The sequence below is a fragment of the Geospiza fortis genome, unplaced genomic scaffold, assembly GCF_000277835.1.
Source record: "Geospiza fortis unplaced genomic scaffold, GeoFor_1.0 scaffold730, whole genome shotgun sequence".
Lineage (NCBI taxonomy): Eukaryota > Metazoa > Chordata > Aves > Passeriformes > Thraupidae > Geospiza > Geospiza fortis.
The window spans coordinates 746,922-759,274 of NW_005054458.1; the positions used below are offsets into that span (position 1 = coordinate 746,922).

General features: G+C 39.8%; 1 protein-coding gene across 1 annotated transcript in view; it reads left to right on the forward strand.

Annotated features, from left to right (window-relative positions):
- FAM53A (family with sequence similarity 53 member A) overlaps positions 1–12,353 on the forward strand; it is a 49,344-nt gene that overhangs the window by 10,981 nt on the left and 26,010 nt on the right. The window contains 1 exon segment of the mRNA XM_031062708.1: positions 1–528. This exon segment is cut by the window's left edge and continues 49 nt beyond it. Coding sequence (XP_030918568.1) covers positions 1–528 — 528 coding nt within the window.

A 12,353-nucleotide genomic window follows, 5' to 3' on the forward strand; every position in this document is an offset into this window, starting at 1 on the left:
CCCGGGAAGCCCGGCAGCTCCAAGGTTTGGCCTCCTGTGTCAAAGAGACGCTGTAACAGCGGCGGCAGCGCTACCTTGCAGCGCTGCAACAGCCACGGAAGTGCCACCTTGCAGAGAAGCACAAGCATCAGCCTGCCACAAAACATCCTGTCCCTAAACAACGTCTTCACCATCACCAGCTTCAACACCTCTCCAGTACCCAGACCTTCCTCTGCCAGCAGCGGGTTTGTGGACAGCAGCGAGGGCAGCACGAGCTCCAGCACCCGCTGGAATTCTGGAGGCCCTTGTGACTTTAACCCAAGGCGCCGCCTGTCCCTCTCCCAGGAGCACATCACCGAGACAGGGAATCTCTTGCCTTCAGCCAGCAGCACTCCCACCTCCACACCCGAGCTCAGCCGGCGGCAGGGCCTGCTCAGGTGCCGCTCGCAGCCCTGCGTGCTGAACGAGAAGAAAAGCCGGCTGAAGCGCAGACGGGAGGAGGATGTACGATGGAACAGGCCATCCTTAGACTTTTTTAAAATGACACGGGTGAGATTTTGCTTTGCTCAGTGTGGGAAGGGAGCTCTTGCAGAAAGGTTGTTTCTAGATCAGCAGCACTAATTTGTAGCTGTAGGTTTGCTTGTGCCCTGTGTCTGTCACCTTTGGCAAGAGAGCACTATACCCTAAAGCAGCTTAGGTTCTGCCTGTGAAACCCAGTTCTTGAAGTGCATAGAATGCTGAGAGCTCTGAAAAGATGCTTAAAAGCAGAGACCACAGAAAAATGGCTTGCTTTTTGAAAAGCAAGGAGGCCATGAGGAATGGAGTAGACATGGTAGCAAAAAGTTGATACCACTGTGTTCCCCCATGCAATGATTTCTGAGTAATCTTGCTTCCCTTGGTTTGAGTAATTCTATGAAGCTAAATAAGAGCAAGCAAACCCCAGTATAAATGGATTAACTAAAGAAGCTTCAAATAAGCATTTGGAAAGAGATAGTATTCTGCTATGGCAACTACAGGTGCTCTTGCTCAATGGAGAGGTGTTTTACTCCAGAATTTTATTTAGAATTCTACTTCCCTCCTCATTAGAGTAGAGGTGCTGATTCAAGAGCTAGAAAACTTCAGTTCATGCCTATACTTTGTATGTAATACAAATGCATGTAAGAGAACTCACTTCTTTGGAGTTTCTTGGTCAACAGAGTTGAGTGCTACAGTTAAAAATGTAAAACTGAATCTAACATTATGGTCAGAGAACACGTTGTGCTTGTGAATATAACCCTACTGCCTTCAGTAGATACCAGACTTGGAAGGTCTGTGTGCTGGTCCTGTTATGACTAGTGGTGAGAAGGCAGTTTGCAAAAGTAGCAGTAAAATTGTAAGGAAGGGACATAGTTGTGCACCAGTGTCCCTGTTTGTGATGCACTGTGCAAAAGAAAAGCTGAATAGGACACAGTGTTGGCTAAAACATGCAGTTTGTGATACCCCAGTATTAGTAGGTTTTACATCAAAATACCAGTAAGATAGTTACTGCAACTATCTGATGCTAACTAATTTATATCCACTTGGCTAAAAGTCTATGATGACAACTGTCCTTCCCTTGTACTTTTGTGAAACAACTTCCTTATATCTTAAAGGATTTTCCTCTTTAAAAATACGACATTTTTGGTGGAGCTGTGAGGGTAAACCAATCTGTTTAGTTACTGATAAGGTTGGTAACCAGTTCTGTTCTAGGTATGACTAGACAGTGTTCTGAGTTTTGGCTGAGATGCAAGTTTGCTAGTTAGCTAATCAGATCTTGCCTGTTTCTCTGTGTTAATCACTGTTGGGATTAGTTTGCTAATCTAGACCAGAAGTATTATTGGATTTGCCTTCCAACTGCCTGTGTGGTCTGATGCAGGTTTCTTTATGTAAAATTGAAAACCTGCCCCTTTTTTAGGCTAGGCTTGATGCTTGCATTCTTCAAGCTCTGGAGGTGAGATGCAATATTTCAGGCTACTGAATAGCTTCAGTTGCTCAGATCTTACACCTTTTAAATAATCCATACAGCAGTGTGTATGGAAGAAACCTGTTATAGCTCATGTCTGTAGGAAGTTTTTTGGCTGTTTAGAGTTGCTGCAGAATGACACTAATATTTAGCCAGTCTTGACTACTTTTTCCTGTAAGACTATTTTGAAATGATTTCTTGATAAGATGAGTAGTTTATTCTGCAGCGTCAAGACCTGATGTTTTCTTTCCTGCTATTTCAGTAGAATCTTTCTATTAAGATACTACTATGTTTTTAATCCAAGACACAAACTATAGCTTAGAAATACATCAATTTCCAAACACGCTAAACCTTAATGAAAGCATCTGTTGAAAAATGAGACAAATACTGGAAACATTTGAAGTAAAAATTGAATTAAGTTTCCAAGGAATATCAGGGTTTTTTAGAATGTCAGCTTGCTTACCCATTTTATTGTTAGAAGTCTTCTTATCTTACCTTCTCTGTATGCCCCAAATCCTAGCAGATGTATATGCTTTGAAATTTACATTGTGGTCTTAAGCAAAATTACTGCTGTGCAAAATGTCATGAGCTAATACTACAGAAAGCTTGTTTTGAAGTGTCATACAAGGTGTCCTACATCTGCATAGAGCTCAGTGAAGATGAGGGCTACCATTAGGGAAAGTTCAGTAATACCTTCCTTTCATGTATTTTGATGGCTCCTTATTGTTTCCAAAAATACTTGTTCTGTGATTTCAAATTCACTTCCAAGTCAGTTTATGAAAGACCTCTGTTGAAAGCAAGTGCTTTTAAGGATTTTTGTTTTAAGCTTTAATGCAAATATTTTGATGTTCTCAAATCTTCCTAAAAACCTCAACTTACCAAGTGGTTGCTCAAAACCAGGTCAGCAGTTAGAGAATAGTGTTTGTGGAGAGCTTAACATGGGGCAGATTTGATTTATGATAGATCTGAAGGTGATCAGATCAGTTGTGATTGGAGCCACAACTGCTTGAAGATGAAAGTTTTGGGGCTGCAGACATTTCTGCCAATGCTCTGGTGTCCTGAGAGGTTTACACAAACACCTGCTGAAGTTGCAGAAGGCTTCTCAGCAAGGAATTCTCTCAAATCAGTATTTATCAGCACTAAATGATTTATTTACTTCAGCTTGAAGCAAAGGCTCTTGTATCTCAATGAAGATCTTGAATAGCTGTGGTTGGGTGAAGCTTTAGAGGCAGAAGGGGATGAAAGGTGTGTTTTGGTTTGATGTGTTTTATTTTCTTGTTTTTGTTTTGATGTTGGCTTTTTGTGTTTTGGACTTTTTTCCACTACTGAACTGTTTTTTTTTTTTTTTTTTTTTGCTAGTTGAGTTCTGAAAACGTACTTGTTGGTTGTTGCTTCAGTCCCTATTAATTTAATAAATATTAGTGCTAGAAAATCAAAAGTCTAATTCTGAAAGCAAAGTTTCCATTGTCATTGCTTTTTAAGTTCAGAATTCATTGATGAGAAAATTCAGATTATTAATTTATCCATGCCTGTTCTTAATTTCTGTCCTTGTTCCTGGCTTGCTCCTTCCTCTGTTGCATCTTTAATATTCTGATTTACGCCTTTATTTAGAAAAGGTAAAGAAATTAGGCAGCTCTGAATACCATAAACATTTTATTTCTATGTACTTTGACTTTGTTTTATTCTCCCACAGACCTTCACACGTCACTGCACTCCCCCTCTGGTGTAGGTTTTCATGCCCCTTTGTGAAGGAATATGCCATATCTTCAGTTCTCATGGAAAATGCTACATTAATATCCAGTGAAGTGAGTGATTAATGTACGTAGAAAGAGATTGAAGTGTTCAGGCAGATTGCTGTACAGGCCTGCTTAGCTCTCATGTTGTGCTAAATTTGGGAAGGATCTTTTTCTGCACTAGAAGCTGAAAATTCAAACTTGTGAAACATCAGACCTTCTAGGACATGAAGACAGCTGTAAAAACAAGTGGAAAAGACTGTAGGAAAAGAGAACAAAAGCAATAGCTGTTTCCAGCCCCCGAAGGCTCAAAATTACTTTCTCTATTCAGTTTTGTGTGCAAGGAGAGCTGTAGGAGTACAGCAGAACATGGTGTCTGTGCCCTCTGAGCATTTGTTCACAACCAAATCAGAAAGAAGAATGAAATGAGAAGCTGGCTGCAGAGAGCAGTGCCAGCCCTCCTCCCTGGCAGCAGACATCCTGTCACCCTGCTGTTTGGAGATGCCTGAGTGTGGCCAAGAGCCTCTCTGGGCTTGTGCTCTCCTGCAGCAAATCCACTCTGTCTCAGAGGCTGCCACAGAATGAGTCAAGGTGGTGTTTAGACTGCTAACTGCAGTATGAGGAGAGAAATGTTTCTTTACTGAAGTGGAAACTGCTGAGTTTTTTTCCAATGTTCTGCTTCATGAGTTATGTCAGTTGATCCTGAGGTGTGACAAGGCAAGAGCAGCCAAGAGGTTGCACATGTTTTTTGGTGTGTAAGCAAGTTTTACTGTGACAGTGAGATTTTATTCTGTTTTAGATCAAACAACACACTGTAGTTTGAAGTCTTTCTGGTGTTGAACATTCTTGTGTTACTCCTCCCCCAGTGTGGTGGCATGAGGTTCCAGAAAGTAATAATCCTGGTAGCATACTTTAAAATCCCAAACTGTTTGTGTTTTCTGTGAAGTGGTGCTTGCTCTGTTTAAATAGTTAACACCAAATACCTGGCTTTATCCACATCAGTAATAGTTTCAGCTATTGAATCCTGGGGTGTCTCATGCATTAATTAGCATTAGACTGATAAGACAAAACAATGAAGAGTTTTAAGAGTCTCTGAAGAGTCAACTCAGGGACTGAACCTGTACTTTCCTAGTACAGGGTGCTTATTTTCTTAGAAATGCTTGAAAGTCATCTGGATTTTCTACTACTGGATTTTCTTGGTACTGAGAGATCCTAAGTGCCACACCAGGTTAGGTCAAAGCTGCAGCTGGCACCCTGCCCAGCCAGAACAGCTGCTTTGAGGGATGCAGGAACAATGAATGTGCAATGTGATACTTCCTCCAGCATGGCCTGGCTCCTGCCAGTGTGCATCTTGGGGCGTCCAGAGTATGCCTCAGTGGTTCAAACTCTGACAACTACTGATAGAGCTATTTTCTATTGATAATCAGCTTTTTTAACCCCATATCTTGGACCTCCATGGTGTTAGGCAACAATTTAATTTTTGTAAGCGGTTCTTCATCACCTGCAACACCTGAATGCTTGATTTAGTCTTTCTTGAAGTTTCAGCTCATCAACAGGCAAAACACTTGGATAACTTTGATCCTTAAAGTAAATTGAGCTAAAATTGCTTTATGACTACTACCTTTTTGCTGCAGATAGCAGTGGTGTAATGGCTCTGTATAGGAATGAGGGCTTCTCACAGGGTGAGTGTGAACAAATGAGTCAAATACATCAACTTTGACCAAAACAGACAAATTAGTATCACTTACATGTGAGAATAAGCAGCTGGAATAGTTGGTAGTTATTTCAACCAGCAGCAGTTGGTTGAAACAGCAGTTTAAAAACATATACAAGAGGTGAATTTTGGGGGGGGATATGTGAAGGGTAGGAGGAGAAGGCAGTACTTAATAAAGGGCAGAGCACATCAGCAGTGCTGCAACTGAACTGGGGTCAGATTGCTGCTGCTTTTGTTACAGAAACTTTCCTGGTAACTCCTGATCTCAGTTGTGCAATCTCTACATCCACTTACTTGTTTCACTTTGTGTGGGCCAGTTTGTAGAAGCCATTGTGAATAGCTACAAGGGTGAGCTATAATACTAATTATTTTATTTAGTTATATAAGCCAGGTAACAAAATGTGTGGTTGCAGTCTGAGAACTACCAGGCAATGGCTGGGTTTTGCCCTTTGAGGTTACTGTAATGGTTAGTGTGGGGACAGGTTTATGCATTAGCCATACTGTGACCTCACTAAGTTTAAGTACATGTAGAAGCATTCTTCTTAATTCTTTGAATTCTTGTTGTGATTAGTGTAGGGAAGGAGCTGCTCCCTTTTGTTAAGCGCTCTCCCAGGTTGCTGTTTTAGCATGTACCAGATAAAGAAGTGATATCAAGTCCCTCACTAAGCTCACAGGGTGCTGCCCTGTGAGTCAGGGCTGCACTGGCTAAAGTAGGTTAAGTGCTGGCTCATGAAGTTCATTCAGATTGTGTTCTGGAAATAGTAAACATGTTGCTTTAAATAGCTTGAGATGCTTATGTAAAGCTCGTGTCTCCTAGCCTCCTGTCTAAATGGGAACAAACAGGTTATTTGGGGTAGATATCATTTCTGCTTGTGGAGTCAGCAAAGGCTGCTGTGTGCCCTGCACACGAGTGCAGTGTGATTTGGGGAAGGTCTTTAATTATGACTTCAGCCCTTGTGATTCACTTGCAAGATGTACCACAGCATCTCTTGATCAGAATGTAGGTCTGGCTTTCCTACCTGTGTGTGACATGTTGCAGTTCAGTGGTGCAGGGATGGTGCAGCACTGCTCAGATGAAATAGGTGGTGCATGTCCTTGCACTATGCGTGGGTATCTTATGCTGCAGGGCACCCTCAGTGCCCTTGGGTTTTGGAATATGGTTTGTGGAAAATACAATACAGATGAGTAATATGTACAGAGGGATTGGGCTGGGGTTGAATGGGTTCAATGAAATGGTGGCAAATACAGATGTATAACAGTAGTAGTTTCCCCTTGTATAAGACTGAGACCAAACAGAACAGCTATGAATGAAGTAATTGAGCCAGGAACAGAATTCTAGTTCTTTTTTTATAATTAAATGCCTATTACCAGGGGAGTCTTTGACTTCACATTTGAAAAATAGAGCTAATCCTGGCCTACCTTTGCTTTGAAAAACACTTTGGGGACTTGTTGGGCTTTTTTTTCTTGCTGTGGTGGTAATTTCTGTAAGTGATCATAAACCAAGAAAGCAAAAGATAACATGATTTGTATTTCAAATATCAACATTGTATCAAAATTGCCTAGCTAAGTAAAACAGTGTTTTAAATCCATTTTGTGTAATTCTAGGCATAAGCATAATTTATAGCTGGAAATAAATTGTGAGCAGTGAACCACAAGGAGAATTTTTCTACTGTTTGCCCATGCAGCATCCCCCTATGTGCAAGAGGCTAAAGACTTCAATATTTCAGTGTGGTTTTTCTTTAAGAGTAATCTAGTCTTGGAGGACAAATGTCTGAATGAAAATGAGTACAGTAAGATACTTGCAGTTCCTCTAAGCTTCAGTAGAGTTAAGATGAACTCCTGCTATGCCTGCAGGAGTTTGAACAATGAAGTGCAAGCTGGCTTCAATCTGCTAGAAGTTGGTCAAGCTATATTTGTTTGACGTAAATCAGTTAACAGGCCAGAGAATTGCTAAGATCAGGAAGAAATTCTCCTTGGAGAGCAAGGTGGGAGCGGTTTCTCGAGGTGCCTCCTCCTGTGGCATTTACTTCTTGAGCAAACTGCAGTGATGGCTGGTGGCAGTCCCAGCACCACTGACTGCTGGAAGAGCACAGGTATTCCTGAGCTCTGCACCTCTCTGCACAACAGATGTCTAATAAATTTCCAAGTATTTTTGACTTAGACTGTATGTTAAACTTGCCTCTCTGAAGTTAAGCAATATGCATCTGCTATGTACTGTGATGAAACCTCCCATAATCTCAAATTAAATAAAAAGTTGTGTACAGCAGTTTGAATCAAATTCTGTGTGAGTAGCTATTTACGTTTGGCTATCAATCTGTAAAAAACAATTGTGGAAATCATGGCTGAGGAAAGATGTCCTAAATCATCTTGTCTCATTCTCTGTTCATGCATGCTTACTTCCCACAATATATATTTTTCTAGTATTTGCTCCACTGTAGCCTTTTAAATGCCTCCAGGGATGTGGTTTCCCTAGCAGATAAAGAGTCTTTTGTGGGAAGCAGGGGCAGTTTTGCTTAAGCTGTAAAAGTTATTCAGGATCACTTAAGATACTGTCATGTATTTTTGGATCTCTTTCCTACTGTCATGATAATATTTCATGGAAATAGAAATTTAATCTTCCTGATCCTCTAGTTAATAAAAACATGTGAGATGTCTCAGTCTCCGTTTGAAAAGAACTTCTGCAGGAGCAAAAGGAGGAATAGCAGATATTAATTGTGCTACCTAGAGCCTGGGAGCCTGTATCCAGCTACACTTCTCTGCTTTGTGAAAAATTTATGAATGACTGTTTTTTTGGCCTGGAATATTTTTTTGCCATGAGTTAGAGAATTACACATGAGCAGGAGTTTTTGCTCTGAGAAATAATAGCCAGGGATGAGAGCTTCTTGCAGAGCTTCAAGGACTTGAGTAGGGCCAGGTGAGGTTCAGCTAGATCTCCATTTCCAGTCAAACATTCAGACTATTCCTTTCCCTAATAAGTCTCTTAATTTAAATCCCTTCAAAGTACTCCAGTAAAATAGGTTAATGAAATGAATATTTTGTAGAAATTGATGAACCTTTTTCAGTCATCTTAAGCTTTATTTACGCTACTTGTATAAGGTGTTATACGGGTGCTACTTCCTATGTTGTAATACTTATGTTAGAAGTACTCAACTGCTGGTTTCAAAAAGAAAAAAAAATCTTTAATGATATACAATACATTCAATACATGCAGTACATTCTGTGATGTATTGCATCAGAGTAAAAAGCCTGTAAGTGGGCTTAAGCTCCAAATATTTAAAAGAAACCCCAAACAACCAAAACAACACCCCCCCCACAATTTTATTTTATGCCATTATAGATCAGTATAGCATTCTTTTAAACTTCTTAATCATATGTAGCAGCTAGTACTTGTCTCTTTGCTGTGTCCATTGTTTGAGCAGGAACTTGTTTAAATAACAGTAGTATTTTCAGGGGAGTATGAAACTATTTTTAGAGTATGTATTTGTGGCATAAGTAGTTGACTTAAAGACAGCTTTTTAACCTTGTCAAAAATCTGTATTTTCCACTGGGTGTTATGTTACTATCTGACAATCAGTTTTGAGTTGGATTTTGTCATTTCAGGCATAGTTGTATGGCTCTTTCATCCTTCTAATCCTAAATAGATGAACTGCACATCTGTTGTGTGAAAGTAACGTAGGAGGTCTCTAAATTTTTCTATTTCAAGAGTGACTTTGTTAACATCAGTTAAAAGGCTTATCTATAATTACACAGTTCCTATTAACAGTGTGGTGTTGCAAAACTGATGTTCATTTTCCATCCTTTCTCAGATGGTTTTTAATGTGAGGCGTGTTAAAATCTTTATTTTTAAAACTGAGTATTATGCTTAATAGCCAGCAAAGCAACACAGCAAAATTAAGCTTTAATTTTTAAAATAAGTGTAGGCACTGTACCCGGTGAAAACAGAAGTACTCTTGTACGAAGAGATGAGAATTTTCACCAAAATGTGTGTAGCAGCAGTGCCTAAGGACAACACTTGTGCCATGACTGACTTTAAAGGGCCTTTGGGAGAGCAAACATTAGGAGCTTTCTCTGCTACTGTGGAGGTGCAGAGATTTAAGTGTGATTTTTAGTTCTTTAATTTGTTGTGACAAATTTTTGTGGAAGCATGAAGAACAATTTCTTAAAATGAAGAATGGAATCTAATCTAATGGATTTTTTTCAGAAGGAGGCAAACATTGTATAAACCTTCCAACATCTGCCTATAAGAAAGGCAGAACGGGTCATAACTTAATTTGACAGTGAATCTTCTAGGGCTGAAGATCCCAGATGGTGTCAATGATGTGTAGCTACTGAACTGATTTGTGTGAGCTTTTCATGTGGAACTTGTGGGCTCCATCCAAGTAACATGTAACTCAGCTCAAAGTGGATTTAATTGTCAGAGACACTGCCCTGTGGCATTCACTTTGCTTTTGAACAGTCTGTGTGCACCTTTATGGCTGCAGTACCTGTGTAGATGGTGTAAGTCAGAGCAGGGCTGCCTTGAGTGCAGATACTGCAAGAGGGAGATGTAGGAGACTGTAGCAGCAGACTGGAGTGATGAGTTTGGGTGCTCTATGCTTGATGGTACAGCATCAATTAAACTGAGACAGATGCTTGAATTTCAAGGTTTTCAGTATTTTTGATTTTCCTTAAAAAAAAAAAAAGATGTTATTACTCAAGTAGAAGCATCTCTGATAGCAATTAATGTTTGCTCTATCAATTTCTTGAACTTAACAGTTCAGGTAATTCTACAATTGAATGAAGCTAGAGAAAAGGGCATGTGTAATTAAATATGAAATGAGATGTTGAAGCAACTGCTTCTCAACTTCCTCCCAGTTCTTTTTGAATCTGGGATGTAATTGAGACTGCCCCTGCTCCATGCAATAAAGTGTTTATTGGGAACTTGAATGAATTTTTTCAGGTAAGTTCTGTGGGTGAAAAAAAAGTAACTGTATCCTTTTTTGTTCTGAATTACAGACCTTCATCACTTGCTGCTTTAATTTTCTTGTGTTTTATTTTATGTAGATGAAGATGTGCTAACTGTGAAACACTTCACAACCTCTATTGTGTAATTTTAAGTTTGGGCTCTCCAACTACTTGAGCTTTTGTTGTTTAAGGATGTCCTTAAGCAAATGGCAGCATGCAAGGCACTGGTGTAAGGCATTATCTTCCCTGAAGCTGTGCTTTCCTGTGGTCACTCTGCAGCATGTTAATGTCATACATGCTTTGAAATTATGGAGGGTTTGGTTATGGAAACCACTTTACCATTTGTTTTTCCCTTCCTTACTCCCCTCCCCTTGCCACCCCTGTGGTTTGAGTTTTGTATGAGGAGGACTCAGAGGAAGGGAAGCTGAATTCCTTTTCCTTGTTTTCCTCTTTCAAATACAATGGTGATTACAATGTCTGTACTAAACAGGCATTATATTTTGGTAATAATGTTTTGTCTCAAAGTGAGTGAGTCATCTGACTGCCAGGCTTCAGAATATGACAGTCCTTAAGAACTTTCCATATGAGGAAGCAATAGCAGATTTGTGGGATGGCTAATGAATCATGGATAATTAGAGTCCTGGTCCTGCTAAGCTTTAGCACCTGACAGGTATTTTTACTTTCAGTGGGGTGGTTTAGAGAAACATTCTCTACCCAGTTTATAATTTGATCTAATACGTGAAACCTTTAAATGCTAGCTTTTTATATCATGGTACAAAACCAATATGAATTGATATCACAGGGTTACCTTCTGGGGTTTTTTATTTGCCTAGTTCTTGTGGGTATATTTTAGGGCCTCACAGATTAAGCTATAATCTATTAAAAATGAAACTGTAGTCTATTAAAAAGTAATTATTATTATAGTGAGGGGGACAAGTGATATATTTTGCCTCTATTGGTGTGCATGTAGTGCTAGCTTCATACTGATTTAGATGAGAAAGAAGGATCCTTGATATATCAAAGACTATGTATTTTTAGCTTAGTTCAAAGTACTACAAATAATTACTTCAGTAAGCTAGAAGTTTCCAGTTGCCAGTATTTGACTGCTTCTGAGAGTAGCCTGGGGCACTTAATCATCAGAGCTCACACTCGTGGGAGAGTCCTGCCCATAGCATTTGGTATCTGCTGAACACGAGTGGTCTCCAAATCCTGCTATTTCAGTGCATCTGATGTTTTTCATCTATAGCTCTGTGCCTCGTGCAAAGCTAGTGAAGTTCCTTTGGTTATTGATGATTTTTTGACACTAGAGCTGTTAGTCTTTGTACCTTGTCTGAGGAACAGCCATTTTTGAGAAGGAAAGCCTTTCAAAATAGGTGGTATAGAACAGGAAAGCTTTTCCTAAGAGCTCCAGGGCACATCTAAGGCTTCTTGTATAGACTTATAGGGCAACTGTTCATATTGATGACAGATCCTTCAGCAAGACCAGCAGGTCCTGTCCCAGTACCTTCAGCTTCTACAAGGCTTGAATTTAAACATGCTTTTATTTTAGTAAATAGGCCCAGTTGACTGAGACTCGATGTACTCTGGTATCAGTGTAAGTACCTGAGGATTAATCTGAAGTTTGCCAAGTTGTTTGAGATAATGTCAGAGTTAAATTTGATGCTTTTACCCCTTCCTCCCATGAGCAAGATTAATATCTAGGTAGCTTAAGGGGAGGGAAGGGGGTCAGGAATTGCTCTCCATCTAGGTCTCCATTTCAGATGCAGCTGAGCTTGGCTAATCCAGATCTTGGGTAATTCCCTCCTTCATTATTATGAAAAAGGTCCTTTACTTACAGCTGTAATTTCTAATTAATAGAGTCCTTAATTTGTTAGAAGAAACTTTCTTAGGTTGAGCAGTGTTAGAGGGGGAACATCTTTTTTCCAGTCTTGCTCCTTAAAATGATCTTGCTGTCACTAACAGATTTAAGTTTCCTGTGCTGAAACATAAGTGATAACTACAT